The following is a 19,412-nucleotide window of genomic DNA, read 5'->3' as shown; positions in this document are numbered from 1 at the left end:
GTAGCTGTGGTGCATGACTTAGTTGCTCTGAGGCATGTGAGATCTTCCTGGACCAGGGATCAACCTGTGTCTCCTGCATTGGAAGGTGGATTAGTTACTACTGACCCACCAGGGAAGCCCTAGATTTGGCTCTTGATGTGAAGTCCTGCTTTATATAATCTGGTGTTCAAAACAAAAATTCTTACTTATTTGGTAGTTCAGAAATTTGAGTAGAAGAAAGTGTAGGAAATGTTAGGAAAAAGACTCAGTGACTCATTCTAACATAGTTCCTGGTTTTTTTTTTTAATTCCAAAGGTAAATATTTATTATGCTCTCAAGCATATTATTATTATAATATAATTATATTATATTACATAACAGTTCTATCCACCATGCTATGATGGTATTTCCCTCAATTATCAAGATAGCACAAAAACAAAAATTAATAGAACATTCTGAAAAACAAGACATTAGAGGGGAAAAAGTGCATAGGACCAGTTTCTTTTTTTTTTGATGTGCGATGAAAAGAGGATTTTATTTTGCTGCATTTATTTTTTAATTAATTAATATATTTTAATTGGAGGATAATTGCTTTATAGTATTGTGATGGTTTTTGCCATACAATTACACAAATCAGTCGAAGGTATACATGTGTCCCCCCCGATCCTGAACCCACCTCCTTCCCCACCCCATCCCTCTGGGTTGTCCCTGAGTACCAATTTTGGGTGCTCTGCTTCATGCATCAAACTTGCACTGGCCATCTATTTTACATATGGTAATACGTGTGTTTCAGTGCTATTCTCTAAAATCATCCCACCCTCACTTTCCCCATCCCACCCTCGCTTTCTCCCGCTGAGTCCAAAAGTCTGTTCTTTACATCTGGTCTCCTTTGCTGCCCTGAATATATGATCATCAGTACCATCTTTCTAAATTCCATATATATATGTTAATATACATTATTTGTCTTTCTCTTTCTGACTTACTTCAGTCTGTATAATAGGCTCTAGGTACATCCACCTCATTAGAGCTGACTCAAATGCATTCCTTTTTATAGCTGAGTACTATTCCATTGTGTATATGTATCACAGCTTCCTTATGCACTTATCTGCTGATGGACATCTAGGTTGCTTACATGTCCTAGCTATTGTACAGTGCTGCAGTGAACACTGGGGTACATGTGTCTCTTTCAATTCTGATTTCCTCGGGGTGTATGCCCAGCAGTGGAATTGGTGGGTCGTATGGTAGTTCTATTTCCAGTTTTTTAAAAGAATCTCCACACTGTTCTCCATAGTGTCTGTACCAGTTTGCCTTCCACCCAACAGTGTAAGAGGTTTCCCTTTTCTCCACACCCTCTCCAGCATTTATCGTTTGTAGACTTTTTGATCATGGCTATTCTGACCAGCATGAGGTGATACCTCATTGTGGTTTTGATTTGCATTTCTCTAATAATGAGTGATATTAAGCATCTTTTCATGTGTTTATTAGCCATCTGTGTGTCTTCTTTAGAGAAACGTCTGTTTTGGTCTTTTGCCCACTTTTTGATTTGGTTGTTCATTTTTCTGGTGTTGAGCTGCATGAGCTACTTGTATATTTCGGGGATTATTCTTTTTCAGTTGTTTCGTTTGCTATTATTTTCTCCCATTCTGAGAGTTGTCATTTCACCTTACTTATAATTGCCTTTGTTGTGTAAAAGCTTTTAAGTTTAATTAGGTCCCATTTGTTTATTTTTGTTTTTATTTCCATTACTCTGGGAGGTGGATCATGGAGGATCTTTCGGTGATTTATGTCCGAGAGTGTTCTGCCTGTTTTCCTCTAAGAGTGTTATAGTTTCTGGTCTTAGACTTAGGTCTTTAATCCATTTTGAGTTATTTTTGTATGTGATATTATGAAGTGTTCTAGTTTCATTCTTTTACACATAGTTGACTGGTTTTCCCAGCCCCACGTGTTGAAGAGACTGTCTTTTCCCCATTGTATATTTTTACCTTCTTTGTCAAAGATAAGGTGTCCATAGGTGCATGGATTTATCTCTGGATTTCCTATTTTGTTCCAGTGATCTATATTTCTGTCTTTGTGCCAGAACCATACTGTCCTGATGACTGTAGTTGTGTAGTATGGCCTAAAGTCAGGAAGATTGATTCCACCAGTTCTGTTCCTCTTTCTCAATATTGCTTTGGCTATTTGGGGCCTTTTCAGTTCAGTTCACTTCAGTCGCTCAGTCATGTCTGACTCTTTGCAACCCCATGAATCGCAGCACGCCAGGCCTCCCTGTCCATCAACAACTCTCGGACTTCACTCAGATTCATGTCCATCGAGTCAGTGATGCCATCCAGCCGTCTCATCCTCTGTCGTCCCCTTCTCCTCCTGCCCCCAATCCCTCCCAGCATCAGAGTCTTTCCCAATGAGTCAACTCTTCGCATGAGGTGGCCAAAGTACTGGAGTTTCAGCTTTAGCATCATTCCTTCCAAAGAAATCCCAGGGTTGATCTCCTTCAGAATGGACTGGTTGGATCTCCTTGCAGTCTGAGGGACTCTCAAGAGTCTTCTCCAACACCACAGTTCAAAAGCATCAATTCTTCGGCACTCTGCCTTCTTCACAGTCCAACTCTCACATCCATGCATGACTACTGGAAAAACCATAGCCTTGACTAGACAGACCTTAGTCGGCAAAGTAACGTCTTTGCTTTTGAATATGCTGTCTAGGTTGGTCATAACTTTTCTTCCAAGGAGTAAGCGTCTTTTAATTTCATGGCTGCAGTCACCATCTGCAGTGATTTTGGAGCCCCCAAAAATAAAGTCTGACACTGTTTCCACTGTTTCCCCATCTATTTCCCTTGAAGTGATGGAACCAGATGCCATGATCTTCGTTTTCTGAATGTTGAGTTTTAAGCCAACTTTTTCCCTCTCCTCTTTCACTTTCAAGAGGCTTTTTAGTTCCTCTTCACTTTCTGCCATAAGGATGGTATCATCTGCATATCTGAGGTTATTGATATTTCTCCCAGCAGTCTTGATTCCAGCTTGTGTTTCTTCCAGTCCAGCATTTCTCATATATCCATAAAAATTCTGTAATTATTTGTTCTAGTTCTGTGAAAAATACCATTGGTAGTTTGATAAGGATTGCATTGAATCTATAGATTGCTTTAGGTGGTATACTCATTTTTATTATATTGATCCTTCCAGTTGAAGAACATGGTATATTTCTCCATCTATTTGTGTCATATTTGATTTCTTTCATCAGTGTTTTATTCTGTATACTTGGTCTTTTGTTTCTTTAGGCAAATTTATTCCTGAGTATTTTATTCTTTTCACTGCCGTAGTGAATGGGATTGTTTGCTTAATTTCTCTTTCTGAGTTTTCATTGTTAGTATATAAGAATGCAAGTGATTTCTGTGTATTAATTTTATTAGCAGTTTCAAACTGGCCTCTGGAAAATATTTCATTGGAATTATATGGGAAAACTCAGTTTTTCATCTTTATCCTTAGAGACTTCTTTGGTCAATTAAGTTGGTTACATCTGAAGAGGCAGTTTTAAAGAAAATTTGAGTTTTAACAAATAGTAAATTACTATTATACCCCACATTAAAATTCAGAATCAAAAGATTACTTTTTTCCCAGTAGGTGTTACATGACTAATAGCATTCAGGTTCATGTTATTAGTTCAGTTTTTGAGACTGACAAATGTGTGACACATTTCTTTTAGTTTATTGAAGGAAGATTGAAATGTTTGTGCTGGATTTGGTGGATTCTGTGAGATAGTGTCTGGCTTACAGTTGGTTTAATATCTTCTTTGGGTATATGGCTTGCTTAGTTTGGATTTTGTATGAAGAAAGAAGTTTAAGATACAGATATTATGTCTGCAAAGTTATTTCAATGAATATAATCATGGGGAAGTAGAATAATGGGCATGGTATAAATATGGATTTGAATAAACAATTCTCCAAAGTTAATTGCATTTCTCTTAATTTTTTTTTGTTTTCAGATAAATCCTACAGAGATTTTAGAGTATTCATCAGATAGTGAAGAAGATGACAGCTCTGAGAACGTCTTGGTCATTGATTCAGAATCCTCTCACAAATACCACATGGATTTTGGGTCAAATGGAACACAGGTTACAGAGAGAGGAAAAAACCTGAGTGTAGAATCTACGGAGACCATTTTGCAGACACCCAAGAAACAGACAAAACTTCCCAAGACTCCAGAAAGTTCAGCAAAGAGGAAGAAGCTTTTAAGGTTAAATACTTTATAAAACAGTTTTTCTTTTTCTTAAAAAATCAAAATACCTAAAATGTTAATTTTAAAATATCTATTTATGTGGAAAGGAAGATTTATAGAATAGAATTGTAATTCTGATGAGCAGTTCTAGAGTCCTAATTTCTGGAGATGACTTATGGATTTGTTCATCTAAGTTGAACATCCAGTGTTTCGATCATAACCAGTTTATGTAACTGTTTTCCTTAATGGAGATTGGTTGTTTGGGTTTATCAAATTTTATTTAGTAACCGTGTTCCAAGTGCTGTCTTAGACAATTAATACAAGTAAATGACTGTTCTTGTTTTTGAGTGAGTTATGTCTAAAGAGGTAAATAGAAATAAAGAGTATTGAGATTGCTTTTATGATTGTAGTTGGCGAGAGCAAGGATTCACAGGCCTGAAACTGGCCTGTGTGTGAAGAACCATAGAAGCTAGGCTACAGAGGGCCAGCAGAATGTGTGAAGGAGCACAGTAGAGCGTGTAAATGCACTAATGAAGAACACGGTTTGGGATCTGTTGAGGGTGTGTACTTCACGGAGGGCAAGTACAGCACACACCAAGGAGAGCCCAGTGATGGTGTTAGTGTTGGGTCAGTTGGGGAGGAGGCAAGGAGCTTGAGTTCTGGAGAGCAGTGTCACCCTCTGCTAGAAGCTGCAATTCAAAGCAGGAGAGGGGCGGGGACCTTAGGGCACATGTTTGATCAGGCTTGATTGGGATCCAGTGTCTAAAAGAGATCCCAGAGGAAAAAAGTGAGATGAGTTAGAAAATAATAGAGAAGACCCAGTGGAGACAGAGAGGTTAGGAATAATTGCTGTCCATGTCCAGGGATGGAAATGGGAGAAGGAGACCTGTTTTGAGTAAAGGAGCAGAGGGGAGACTAGAAGGATGTGACTGATCCAGTGGAATGGATATAGTCTGGTGATCTATCGATGCCTGTTCACTGTTGTTGTTGTTGTTGTCTTTTTGACATAAAGTAAGACAGAATGCCTCATGCCCAGAGTGAAGAAGTTATTAAATACCCTTAAATGAGAATGATGTCGTAGTCTATTGAGAAAACAGGAAAGGAATCTAATTAAAGGGATTCAAATATCCTTTGCTCATGACTGAAGCAACTCCAGCAATATGCAAATAGTTGATTTCTTCTTGTGATTTCTAAGTGATAACTGAGAGATGTCTGTTTTGTGGTTATTCTTTCAGAGTTACTGTGTTGAAATACTCAGAGTGTGGTTGGTGTGATTAGGGCTGTCGGTCTCAGGCATCAGACTGGAAGACTTTCTGTTGACGCTAGGAGGAGCTTTACTGAACTTCCTGAAGGCCCATGGTTGCTGCCTGGAGCAGGTTTGCTGACCTGGTTCAGAAGCAGGGGAAAGGTCACATGTTCCGGCTCATAGGCTCTTCTGTTTAGAGTATCATGTTTTCAGTTGAGAAAATCTCTTAACTAGTTGTCTAGTAATGATGAAAGAAAGACTTGTTGAAGTGAACTTTTATGAAAATGTTATGGATACAGACATCTTGATAATCCTCACAGGGAAGGGTCATGAGCCGTTGTCACAGAAGTTCAGCCGGGGATGGGATGGGGGGCAGTCTGTGGAAAATGAAACTGCAATGAGAAAAAAGGTGGTTGTAAGTTACAGGTTTCCATTATGTAGCACAAATAAAATATTTATAAATGCGATTAAAAGGATTTTTTTTCTTTTTTTAAACCTCATAATGACTAGCTAGCAAGGATCAAGTTAAGTAGTTGGCATTTCAAGGCTGGAGAACATTGGCCCTCTCTCCTTGTGATTTGTCCAACAGGGAAATGTTAATTCAGTCTCTTTGGGCCTTCTTCCTTGTTTATTCATTTTTTAAAATTTATTTATTTATTTATTTATTTATGGTTGTACTGAGTCCTTGTTGCTCCATGTGGGCTTTCTCTAGTTGCGTGGAGTGCGGGCTACTCTTTGTTGTGGTGCACAGGCTTCTTGTTGCAGTGGCTTCTCTTGTTGTGGAGCACGGGCTCCAGGAGCACTGTTGTCAGTAGCTGCGGCTTGTGGGCCCTGGAGTGTGGGTACAGTAGTTGTGGTGCACAGGCTTAGTTGTTCCTTGGTGTGTGGAATCTTCCTGGACCAGGGATTGAACCCATGTCCCCTATGTTGGGAAGTGGGTTCTTATCCACTGAGCCACAAGGGAAGGCCTATTTTTATTTTTATTGATACATGGCACTGTTTGAGGAGTAACTAATGAAAGTCAATCTAACATTGCTTTGAAATTTTAGTTAGGTTGTCAATAATAAGGCCGTATTACACCAGTCTTAAGGTCAGGTGTTTTTGTTTTTTGTTTTTTTGCAGTGCTTGCTATATTTGACAGAAAACAAAACTTGAAGGTACTGTATAGTACGTTTATTTAAATTATTTTCTCTTTACCTGATTTCTTCAAAGAGTGTATTAAAAGTATGTAGTGATTCTTTTTCTGGAAATTAGTTAGAATGTTTTGAATCTTCTTCTTTTTCACTTCACATTTTGTAGAAATGTTTAGCCTTGTCGAATTGATGCCAGTAATCTTTTCAGATATGGTACCAGTCTATTTATTTTATATAAAAGATAATTGGACTGTCTTAACTTGCCTGGGAAATCTCATGGATGGAGGAGCCTGATGGGCTATAGTCCATAGGGTCACAAAGAGTCGGACACGACTGAGTGACTTCCCTTTCACTTTCACTTTCATTGCATTGGAGAAGGAAATGGCAACCCACTCCAGTATTCTTGCCTGGAGAATCCCAGGGACTGAGGAGCCTGGTGGGCTGCCATCTATGGGGTTGCACAGAGTCGGACACGACTGACGTGACTTAGCAGCAACAGCAACTTGCGAAGTGAATTTATGAGATCCTCACCATAGACCCCACCCTGGCTCAGCAACACGCAATCAGTGGGGAACTTGTAACTCCCAACTACTCTGTGAGGAGCAGAAAATTTGGATCCAGTATGTAGCACCTCAACTTCTAAAACTTTCACTGGAAGGACTAGCCCCCCAAACACCTAGCTCTAAAAACCAAAAGGTCTTGTGTCTATGAGACCCACCAGACTCTCAGTTCAGTCGCTCAGTTGTGTTCAACGCTTTGCAACCCCACGGACTGCAGCATGCCAGGCTTCTCTGGCCGTCACCAACTTCTGGAGCCTACTCAAACTCATGTACATCCAGTTGGTCATGCCACCAGACTTTAGCAAACATAGATATAGTTCTTAACGAACTTACCAGGACTCCCTGTGGCTATTCCTCTAGGGCTCAGCCCACAGTGAGCTGACAAAAACATCTCCTATTCTTTCTCCCAAAGAGGCCTATTTGCATATGATAAAAGCTGTTCCATGAGGGTCAGTTCAGTTCAGTTGCTCATTGTCCAACTCTTTCTGACCCTGTGGACTGCAGCAAGCCAGGCTTCCCTGTCCATCACCAGCTCTTAGAGCTTGCTCAAACTCATGTCCATCGAATTGGTGCTGCCATCCGACCAGTCATCCTCTGTCGTCCCCTTCTCCTCCTGCCTTCAATCTTTCCCAGCATCAGGGTCTTTCCCAATGAGTCAGTTCTTCACATCAGGTGGCCAAAGTATTGGAGTTTCAAAGCTTCAGCATCAGTCCTTCCAGTGAATATTCAGGACTTATTTCCTTTAGGATGGACTGGTTGGATCTCCTTGCAGTCCAAGGGACTCTCAAGAGTCTTCTCCAACACCACAGTTCAAAAGCATCAATTCTTCTGTGCTCAGATTTCTTTATGGTCCAGCTCTCACATCTATACATGACTACTGGAAAAACCATAGCTTTGAGTAGATGGACCTTTGTTGGCAAAGTAATGTCTCTGCTTTTTAATATGCTGTCTACCTACAAGACCTTCTAGACCTAACACCCAAAAAAGATGTCATTTTCGTCATAAGAGACTGGAATGCAAAAGTAGGAAGTCATGAAATACCTGGAGTAACAGGCAAATTTGGCCTTGGAGTACAAAACAAAGTAGGGCAAAGGTTAACATAGTTTTGCCAAGAGAATGCACTGGCCATAGCGAACACCCTCTTCCAACAACACATGAGAAGACGCTACGTATGGACATCACCAGGTGGTCAGTACCAAAATCAGATTGATTATATTCTTTGCAACCAAAGATGGAGAAGCTCTGTACAGTCAGCAAAAACAAGACCAGGAGCTGACTGTGGCTCAGATTATGAACTCCATATTGCCAAATTCAGACTTGAAGAAAGTAGGGAAAACCAATAGACCATTCAGGTGTGACCTAAATCAAATCCCTTATGATTATACAGTGGAAGTGACAAATAGATTCAAGGGATTAGATCTGATAGACTGAGTGTCTGAAGAACTATGGATGGAGATTCGTGACATTATACAGGAGGCAGTGATCAAGACCATCCCCAAGAAAAATAAATGCAAAAAGGCAAAATGGTTGTCTGAAGAGGCCTTGCAAATAGCTGAGAAAAGAAGAGAAGTGAAAGGCAAAGGTAAAAAGGAAAGATATACCCATTTGAATGCAGAGTTACAGAGAATAGCAAGGAGAGATAAGAAAGCCTTCCTCAATGAACAATATAAAGAAATAGAGGAAAACAATAAAATGGGAAAGACTAGAGATCTCCTCAAGAAAATTAGACATACCAAGGGAACATTTCATCCAAAGATGGGCACCATAAAGGACAGAAATGGTATGGACCTAACAGAAGCAGAAGATATTAAGAGGAGGTGGCAAGAAGAAACAGAAGAGCTATACAAAAAACAGCTTTATGACCCAGATAGCCACGATGGTGTGATCACTCACCTAGAGCCAGACATTCTGGAATGTGAAGTCAAGTGGGCCTTAGGAAGCATCACTATGGACAAAGCTGGTGGAAGTGATGGAATTTCAGTTGAACTATTTCAAATCCTAAAAGATGATGCTGTGAAAGTGCTGCACTCAATATGCCAGCAAATTTGAAAAAACTCATCAGTGGCCACAGAACTGGAAAAGGTCAGTTTTCATTCCAATCCCAAAGAAAGGCAATGCTCAAAGGCAAAGAATGCTCAAACTACTGCACAGTTACCTGAGGATCAGGTTCAAATTTATCACACATCTAGGCTGCTGACTGCCATTCTCCTTGGATACATGGGAGGCCAGCAGGTGACGTCTTCTCATTCTCACTCCACATCGCTGTAGGTTGATGATGTCTCCTAGAAGAGGCTTGTGCACATGTCTGTCATTTCAGCTTTTGTGACTGCCACCCAGAGGACATACCTTGATTGCCTGTGTCTGACGGCCAGCAGGACTGGCATTTGTGGATTGAGCAGGACAGTAGCAAATAAAGAAGCAGTTCTTATCTGGCTATCCCCAAAGGGCTCAACACAGAGGGAGTGCACGGAAATGCCCAGCTCCCAGTATTTCCTGGCAGAAGGTTACTTGTGTACTTTAAAAGCTGTTGACTGAGATTCTACCTTTGGGACACTGATAGCTCTTGGCACACTCTCAACTTCCAGGAACCACTGAGAACAAAGAAGACATCTTGGATGTTCACAAAAGTTTGCGAGAACCAAGAACTCAGGCCTGGCTGAACAATAAGGTTGTTCTCCTAAACACATAGAGTCAAGCAAAATGAAAAAATAAGAGAAATACATAAAAAAAAAAGAAAACAATAGAAAACTCTGGAAACAGACCTTAAGGACAGAGACATAAATGAGTTGCCTGAAAAGAGTTCAAAAATAATAGTCCTAAGGATGATCGCTGAGGTCAGGAGAATAATGCAATAGCAAAGTGAAAATTTTAAGAGATAGAGGATATAAGAAAGCACCGAATAGAAGTCATAAAGCTGAAGAATGCAATAATTTCATTGAAAAATTAGGTGGAGTGTTTCAACAGCAGTGTAGATCCAATGGAAGAATGAATCTGTGAACTCAAAAACAGGGCAGGAGAATTCATCCAAACAGAGAACCAAAAAGAGAGAGGAATGGAAAAGACTGAAGATACCTTCAGGGACTTGAGATACCATCAAGTGGGCCAGTATTTCATTGTAGGGGTCTTAGAAGGAGAAGAGAGAAGCAGGCAGAAAGTTCATTCAAAGAAATCATGCCTGAAACTTACCTATGATGGGTAAAGAAACAAATATCTAGATCCAGGAAGTCTAGAAAATTCCTAGTAAGTTGAATCCAAACAGACCCATGTCAAAACATATAATGAAATTATCACAAGTTAAGGTAGATCATTGTAAAAACAGCAAGGGAACATCAGTGTAGTATGTACCAGGAAACACAAGTAAAACTATGAGTCGATTTTTAGCACAGCATTGGCAAACAAGAGGTGTGTGGCATGATATGTGCTGAAAGGGGAAAAAATGCCAACGTAGAATACTGTACTCAGCAAAGTTGTCCTTCAGAGTTGAACAAGAGATGAAGCAAAAAAGTTGAAGAAGTTCATCAATTATACTAATCTAGCCTTACAGTAGGAGAAGGCAATGGCAACCCACTCCAGGTACTCTTGCCAGGGAAATCTGATGGATGGAGCAGCCTGGTAGGCTTCCATGGCGTTGTGAAGAGTCAGACACGACTGAGCAACTTCACTTTCACTTTTCACTTTCATGAACTGGAGAAGGAAATGGCAACCCACTCCAGTGTTCTTGCCTGGAGAATCCCAGGGATGGGATCCTGGTGGGCCGCCATCTATGGGGTTGCACAGAGTCGGACACGACTGACGTGACTTAGCAGCAGCAGCCTTACAGTAAGTGCTAAGGGACTTCCTCAAACTGAAAAGAGGGATGTTAAAAGTAATGGGAAACATGTCAGAATAAATCTCACTGGTAAATGTAAATATATCATTATATTCAGAATATTCTAATTCTGTTGTGGCGAGTAAATCACCTCTAAATATAGTATGAAAATTAAAAGACAAAAATATTTAAAATTACTGTAACTACAGTGCTTTGTTAATGTATACATACGATAAAAGCATGTAAATTGTACCATTAAAAACATAAAATGTCAGAGTGGGATAAAGTAAATGTATAGAATTCTAGTAAGCATTTTAACCTAAGTTGTTATCAGCTTCAAATAGATTGCTTTAAATACCAGATGTATTATATAGCCTCGTGGTAACCACAGAGTAAAAAACCTATAATAGATAACAAAGTTAAAGAGAAAGGAATCAAAACATATCATAGAGAAAAATAAACAAATTGAAATGAAAGGGACAAAGAGAAGACAAAAGGAACAAAGGGTTACAAAAAACTGGAAAGCAATGAACAAATGGCGACAATAAATCCATATTTATCAGTAATTACTTTTGGTATAAATGGACTAAATTCTCCAATCAAAAAACAAAGAGTAGCTGAATGGATTTTTTAAAGAAAAGTCCAACCAAATGCCGCTTGTAAGAAACATCACCTTTAAGTAGAGAGAAACAGACTGAACGTGAAGGGACGGAAAAAAATATTCCATGAAAATGGAAACCTAAAGAAAGAGGGGTAGCTCTACTTATATCATACTGTATAGGCTTCGAGCCAGGAACTGTAACAAGAAGCAAGGGAAATTATTTCATAATGATGAAGTCAGCAGTGCATGAACAATCTAACTGCACTTAAAAGAATCATATAAAGAAGAACTAGGCCCAAAGTTAGTAGAAGAAATAGTAAAAATCAGTAGGGAAGTATATGATATAGATCGAAAAGACAATTGAAAAGATTAATGGAAATGATTAATGTTGTTTTGAAAAGCTAAACAAAATAGACACACACTTACCTAGATACAACAAAAAAAGGAGAAAAGTCTCAAAACTGGAACTAAAAAGGGAGTCATTATAACTAATATCATATAAATAGAAAGAATTATGATAGGTACTATAAACAATTATATACCAACAAATTGGACAACCTAGAAGAAATGGATAAATCCTAGAAACATTTGACCTACCAAGACTGAATCAAGGTAAAATTAAAAATTTGAACAGAGGAACTATTAGTGAGATTGAAAGAAAGTGAGAGTTGCTCAGTCCTGTCTGACTCTTTTCAACCCCACTGTCCTTAGCCCTCCAGGCTCTTCTGTCCGTGGAATTTCCCAGGCAATACTGGAATGGGTTGCTATTCCCTTCTCCAGAGGATCTTCCCTCCCCAGGGATCAAATCTGGGTCTTCTGCACTGCAGTCAGATTCTTTACCATCAGTAATCAAAAACCTCACAACAAAGAAAAATCCAAGAACAGATGGCTTCACTATTTAATTCTGTCTCATAGTCAATGAAGAATTAATGCCAATATTTTTCAAACTCTTTCCAAGGAGAGAAAAGGAGGAAACAACTGCAAACTCATTTTACATGGCCCTGATATGGAAATCAGACAAGGACACCTGAAGAAAAGAAAATTATAGACCAATATTCCTAATGAACATGGACACAGAAATCCTTAATAAAAGTATTGGCAAATCAAGTTCAACAATATATTAAAAGGATTATGCGCCAAGATCAATTGGGATTGATTCTAGAGGTTCAAGGATTGTTTACTCTTCACAAATCAGTCAACATGATATATCATGTTAATAAGATAGACAAAAAAAATCATATAATTTCAATAGATGCAGAAAATGTTTTTATAGATATCAACATCCGTTTATGAAAAAAATTTCCCACAAACTGGGTGTTAAGGGAATGTACTTTAACATTGTACAAACCACAAAGTACAAACCCACAGCAGACATCATACTTGACAGCGAAAAGGTCAAAGCTTTTCCTCTAATATCAAGAACAACAAAGATGTTCATTCATTCTTGTCACTTTTATTTAACACAGTACTAAAAGTCCTAGCCACAGTAATTAGGCAAGAAAGAGAAATAAAAGACATCTAAATATCAGAAGAATTAGAGCTTGTCTTATTTACGGATGACATGATACTATACAGGAAAACCTAAAGACTCACTGAAAAAACTGTGAGAAGTAGTAAATAAATTCAGTAAAGGATACAAACTCAGTATAGGCCTACTTCATTTTTTTGTGCTTTGCTTCATTGTATTTTACAAATATTGTGTATTTTTGTTTTACAGATTGAAACAACCTGTGTTTTTCTGCCATTTTTAGTAGCATTTTAAAATTAAGATATATACATTTTTAAGACATAATGCTGTTGTACATTTAATAGAGTACTGTGTAGTGTAAACTTAATTTTTACATGTATGAAGAAACCAAAAAGTTTCTTGTGATTTGCTTTATTAGGCTAATAAATTCATTGTGTTGATCTGGAACCAATAGTCCCTAGTATCTGTGTACAAAAATCAGTTGCATTTCTGTTCGCTAACCACAAACATATCCAAAATAAAAATTAAGAAAACAATCCTATTTTACAGTTCCATCAAAAAGAATAAAATACTTGGGAATAAATTTAACCAAGGAGGTAAAAAAAGATACACTTAAAATTATGACATTGGTAAATGAAATTGAGGAAGACAAAAATAAATGGAAAGTTGTTCTGTTCTCATGGATTGAAAGAATTAGTATGGTTAAAATGTCCATACTACCTAGAACTATCTACAGATCTAGTGCAACCCCTATCAAAATTCCAATCTTAAACTTTATGTGGATCCACAAAGACCCCAAATAGCCAAAGCAATCTTGAGAAAGGAGCAAAGTTAGAGGTATCACACTTCCAGATTTCAAACCATATTTCAAAGTGGTAGTGGAGTATGATAGAGAGTCCAGAAGTAAACCTGTGCACATATGGTCAATTAACTCATAACTGTGGAGCCACAAATATACTATGGATAGAGGATAGTCTTTTCAATAGTGTTAGGAAAATTCTACAGCCACATACAAAAGAATGAAACTGAACCCCTGTCTTACACCACTCATTAAAACAACTCAGGTGTTAGATTTCAGCGGAAGACCTGAAAACATAGAAGTCTTAAATGAAAACATAGGTGATAATCTCCTTCACCTTGGTCCTGGTGATTGATTTTGGGGATTTGACACCAAAAGAAAATCTAAAAAAAGCAAAAATAAGCAAGTGGAATTTTTCAAAATAGAAAGCTTCTGCAGAATAAAGGAAACCAGAAGCAAATGAAAAAGGCAGCCTACAGAATGGAAAAAAATACTTGGAAATGATTTCTGATAAAGGTTAATATCCAAAACACATAATTAACTCATGCAACTCAATAGCAAAAATATCAAACCATCTGCTTTTAAAAATGAGCAGAAGAATTGAATAGACATTTTCCAAAGAAGGCATTCAGGTGACCAAAGATGTGAGAAAAGGTGTTCAACATCAGTTGTCATCAGGAAAATGCAAGTCCAAGCTCACTGAGATGCCGCCTAACACCTGTCAGAATGACTGTCTTTAAAAAGACAAGCAATGACAAGTGCTGGCCAGGATGCAGAGAAGCGGGAACCCTTGTGGACTGTTGGTGGGAGTATAAATGGTGCAGCCACTAAGGAAAACAATATGGAGGCTCTGAGAAAACTGAGTAGATTCTTCCATACTATCCAGTAGTCCCACTTCTGGGAGTATATTCATGCGAGAAGAGTGCAAACTTTTAGTCATAAAGTGAGTACGTTATGAGGATCTGATGTAAACATGGTGACTGTTATTCAGAACGCTACATTGTACAACTGAAATTTGCCAAGAGTGGAGTTTAAATGTTTACATCAAAAAAGAAAAAAAGATAAACATGTGAAGTGGTGGATCTATCAGCTGAGTAAATAGGAGAGGATGCTTTCACAGATATACATATATCAAATCACCACTGTATGTACCGTATGTACTTTACAAGTTTACTTGTCAAATATGTCTCAATAAAATTGAAAAAGAAAAAAATTATTTTGCGTATATTATCGCACAGCCTTATTGAGTCTTTTTTTTTTTTAAATATACAAGAGACTTTTACTGGAATTGTGATTGTTGACTAGAGATCATGGTGTTTCCATTCCTGAGTTCTGGTGTACCTGCTCAGAATTCCCTGCAGGAATTCTTGGAACAGAGGAATCCTGTGACCGAAGCCTGGGCGGGAATGTAGGTTCTCTCTCAGGCTTCAGATGCTCCTGCATGTGGAGGACAGTTTTGCATTCATTCATTTTTCCTCTTCATTTTTACCTTTCAATCCTAAGTTCACTTGTAAGATAATGCTTTCAGACTGTATTTTGTCTTTTTTTTTCCTTCTCCCTTAAAGTCATAAGCTTGAAAACAAGCATTTGGTAAATAGGTAATTGTGCAGAGAATACGGTCTTCTGCTTTTCTATGTATTCTTAGTATCTTTAAGTAGCAGGTATTCCTGAAGAGGCAGTAGGTGTGTCACTGAGTCTTGAGCTTGTGATCCCTGGAGCCAGACCTGGTGTTCACCCAGCTGTGCCCCTCAGCAGATGTCTCACCTTGCGCAGTGTTACACTCTCAGTGCTTCTGTTTGTCATGTGTAACGTGAGGATGCCAATAGTGCCTGCTTAGTCACTTCATGTGAACAGAATGATCTGAAGAAAGGCTTACATATGTATAAAGTAGAGATGCTTTGGCATATATATGATTGTGAGAATTTTTAAAAATTTCCTGTAATATATGCTGCTCTCACACATACATATTCAGAAATAATTAGTGCCTGTAGAAAAAAAACTACCTAATAGGAAAATGAAGTAATTTGTAGTGATAATACATATAATGCATATTAAAATGAGGTCTTTTAATCCCTGTGGAAAGAGTGCAGGGTGCAAGTAAAAGTCTAACAGAGTCAGCAATGGCAGTGACGAGCATTCCTTGAAGACTGACTAAATGCCAAACACAGTGTCCTTTCTGTTTCCTCATCTGGCTAGTTATACAATAGTGAAGAATTTTCCTGACCTCTCTCTAAGCTCTGACTTTCTTCATGTATGAGTTGGGTGTTGATATCTGTTGTTTCTACATCAAAGGAATATTATTAGAATAAAATGAGATAATGTAGTGAAATGATCAGTGAACATAATTTTATGAGATAATACACTGATGACTTACATAGTCAAATGGTGATTAACACCTGATGATGGTTTCTCTTGTGGTCACAGATAGGTTAGGAACTGCTGACTCTTCTGAATGTAGGTAGTTCATGGAAAAACCCAAATGAGCTTTATAATTGATCTGTATATCTATTTATTCATTGATAGATCGGGTCTCTTGTGAAGTGCCTGTGTATCCTTTATTATGAGTCATTTTCCTTCCATTCATGGAAGTTTTTTCCTTTGTATAATGTTGATATCCTTGCTGTATTTACAGTTAATACTTATCTCTAGGTCAAGTAATGAGCTCATACCTGGATCCTCAATTATTTGAGTGTTCTGCCTGTCAACTGGGTGCAGGTTTTATTCTTGATTACAATTCTGAACCCATTTTACACTTATCTTTTTGCCCGTCTGCAGATTAGACTATAAGGTCCGCCGTGGTGTGGCTTGTTGCCTTCTTCACATCCTTGGCACCTGTGCTTGGCTCGGCATAGCAGGAAACGCATAATCAGTATATATGTATGGAGTAAGTTAACTAAGAAAGAGTAGTCAGAAAGTCAGACTCATCTCAGAGGAGCCCACATTTCTAAGAATCAGAAAACTGATCATCCAAGAAGTCTTAAAAAAGGAGATAACTAACGTAGAAGGATTTGACCTGTAGGAAGAGAATGTAATGCCAAATGAGTTAAAACTTGCATGCCCTGATTGGAGGGTATAAAATATAAATGTTCCAACTCTTCTGAAGCTTTTCTTTTCACTAAACTTAATACATTATAATTTGTTGAACAGAGGCGGGCTAGCAGAAAGACTTAATGGACTGCAGAATCGAGAGAGATCCACCATTTCTTTGTGGAGACATCAGGGTCTTTCTTACCAAAAGACACTTTCAGGTAAGGCTTGCACAGGTATATGTGAGTAAAGAATATGCCAGGTATTTACATTAAAATATATAAAGTTGATCGTTACTATTTTTACCCCTTTTTCTCTAGGTGCCAAAGATCTGAGTTGGAGGGTTCTGTATTATATCTGTTTTTGCTTTATCTGTTTCAGTAGCTTTCTGATTGTTGCGACTGTGACCCATAGTAAGCAGTACATCTTACTGCATCTCATAATACACACACAACATTCACACATCACACACACACCTGAAACAGACATTCAGTAAACACTAACCTAACATTTACACATATCACTCATACACAGACACACACCTGAAACATTCACACATATCATTCTCACACACACACACACACACACACACACACCCCTGAAACAGACATTCAGTAAACACTAGCTTCAGTAGTATCCCAAGTCCTTGTCTCACTGAATTGATGTAGGACCCTTCTAATGAGGTGCAGTATGGAGCTTAGAAGTTGCTGCTTCAACTTCTCATTACAGTGAATTAACCAGATGGTCAAGCATAGAGCTGAGAGAGTATCTTCTGGAGGTGGGACAAGAAAAATACCAAGTGAAACAAGTATGACTGGGTGCTGAGACTGAAGGGAACAGATGAGCTTTTGTTTGGCTCATCAACACCAGATAGCTTATTTGGAATCTTGCTTTTGTTTTCTTTTTTTTCATTTGAGAATAGAGGGTACTTACTGATATAATGAGTAAAAGAGAAAAGCAAAATAAAAAAAAGACAAAAATTATCTATTAATTTGAAAACATGAATAAGACCAACTCCAATAGATTATTCTTTTAGAAGTCTTTGTATTTAAAAATTTGGATTTTGTTTTTCTCTTTGATGAATTTCTTATTTTTCAGACCTATGAATCCTCTCCTTGATATTTGTAATAAGTTGTGTCTTTTTCTTTACTTTTGATATACCTCACTATAGGCATATATTAGGAAGAACATTTCACTGTTTGGTCTTTTGTTTCCTTTGTGGGCTGGCAGAAGACTTTTTTTTCCTTTCAATATGAAAAAGTATTTTCTCACTTCTGTATGTTTATAGCAACTGATAAATAAGAAAAAAAACTTGTAAATATTAAATAGAGGTAATTCCCTGTCTCCCCAGTCCCAGGAACTGACATATAGTGAACAGCTGAAATTCAGGGATGGATTCATGGGGTATCTCTGTGATGAAACCCTCTGAGCCTAGAGCCTATTATACAGAGTGAAGTAAGTTGGAGAAAAACAAATATTGTTTATTAACACACATATGTGGAATCTAGAAAAAACTGATGCACCTATTTGCAGGGAAGAAATGGATACGCAGAGAACGTACTTGTGGACATATCGTGGGGAAGGAAAGGGAAGTATGAATTGAGAAAGTAGCATTGACATATATACACTACCATGTATAAAACAGAGAGCTAATGGGAAGCTGCTGAATAACACAGGAAGCCCAGCCTGGTGCTCTGTGACGACCTAGAGGGGTGGGATAGGGGGAGAGAGGGAGAGGCTCAAGAGGGAGAGGATATACATATATGTATTTATGGCTTATTTGCGTTGTTGTATGGCAGAAACCACCACAACATTGTAAAGCAATTATCCTCCACTTAAAAAATATTTTTAAAACTGAGGTTGATTTTCTCAGTGAGGCAGTTGTTACAATGCCATGTAACAAGATGCTCCTTGTCTTTGAGCATCATTAACTGGGAGCGCTCAGAAGTTTCATCTCCAGGGGCACAGCGGGTCCCGGGCACTGCTCCTGGAGCCCTCCTCGCCCTTTGCTGTGCCCCTGAGGCTCCGGAAGCATCCAGAGTAGTGGCCCCTGTGGAGTGGGGCTCCCTCCTCCCTGCTGGAGTGAGAAGCCAGAAATCTGGCCCCTGCCTCTTTCTCAGTGCTTCCCAGGGACCCGTCTGAGACTCGGGAGGCCCCTGAAACAGGGTCATGTTCAAGACTGCCCACTCGAGTGGTCAAGAGAGGAAGAAGGAATGACAGGGCCAGCATTTTCTATACAGTGACAGTGATGTGAGCCCGAAGAACCAGGGCTTTTGTAGATATGTGTTGTCTTCTTGTGTTGGGCTGTGCTTAGTAGTGTCCGACTCTTTGCGACCCCACAGACTGCAGCCTGCCAGGCTCCTCTGTCCTGGAGGAGTCTCCAGGCAAGAATACTGGAGTAGGTTGCCGTGTCCTTCTTATTTTCTTCATTGCAGTATTTTCTCATAAATAAAAAGTTGTCTTGGTGTTAGTAAATGGTTGATTATTTCTGCCAAACCTAGTTAGTTGGTAAACTAAGATCCTTCAATTACTTGAAAAAAATACTTGATAGAAAATACATAGGACTTGGTCTAAGTATTCTAG

General features: G+C 38.6%; 1 protein-coding gene across 1 annotated transcript in view; it reads left to right on the top strand.

Moving 5' to 3' along the window:
* The window catches only part of SPIDR (scaffold protein involved in DNA repair), a 284,321-nt gene that overhangs the window by 100,664 nt on the left and 164,245 nt on the right, over positions 1 to 19,412 (top strand). Inside the window, exons 6-7 of the mRNA XM_052651854.1 lie at positions 3,955 to 4,205; positions 16,950 to 17,050. Of these exons, the coding sequence (XP_052507814.1) occupies positions 3,955 to 4,205; positions 16,950 to 17,050 (352 nt within the window). The remainder of the gene's footprint in view (positions 1 to 3,954; positions 4,206 to 16,949; positions 17,051 to 19,412) is intronic.

The sequence above is a fragment of the Budorcas taxicolor genome, chromosome 14 (assembly GCF_023091745.1).
Source record: "Budorcas taxicolor isolate Tak-1 chromosome 14, Takin1.1, whole genome shotgun sequence".
NCBI classification, from domain to species: domain Eukaryota; kingdom Metazoa; phylum Chordata; class Mammalia; order Artiodactyla; family Bovidae; genus Budorcas; species Budorcas taxicolor.
The sequence above is the reverse complement of the archived record's forward strand: the minus strand, read 5'-3'. Positions and strand labels throughout refer to the sequence as shown.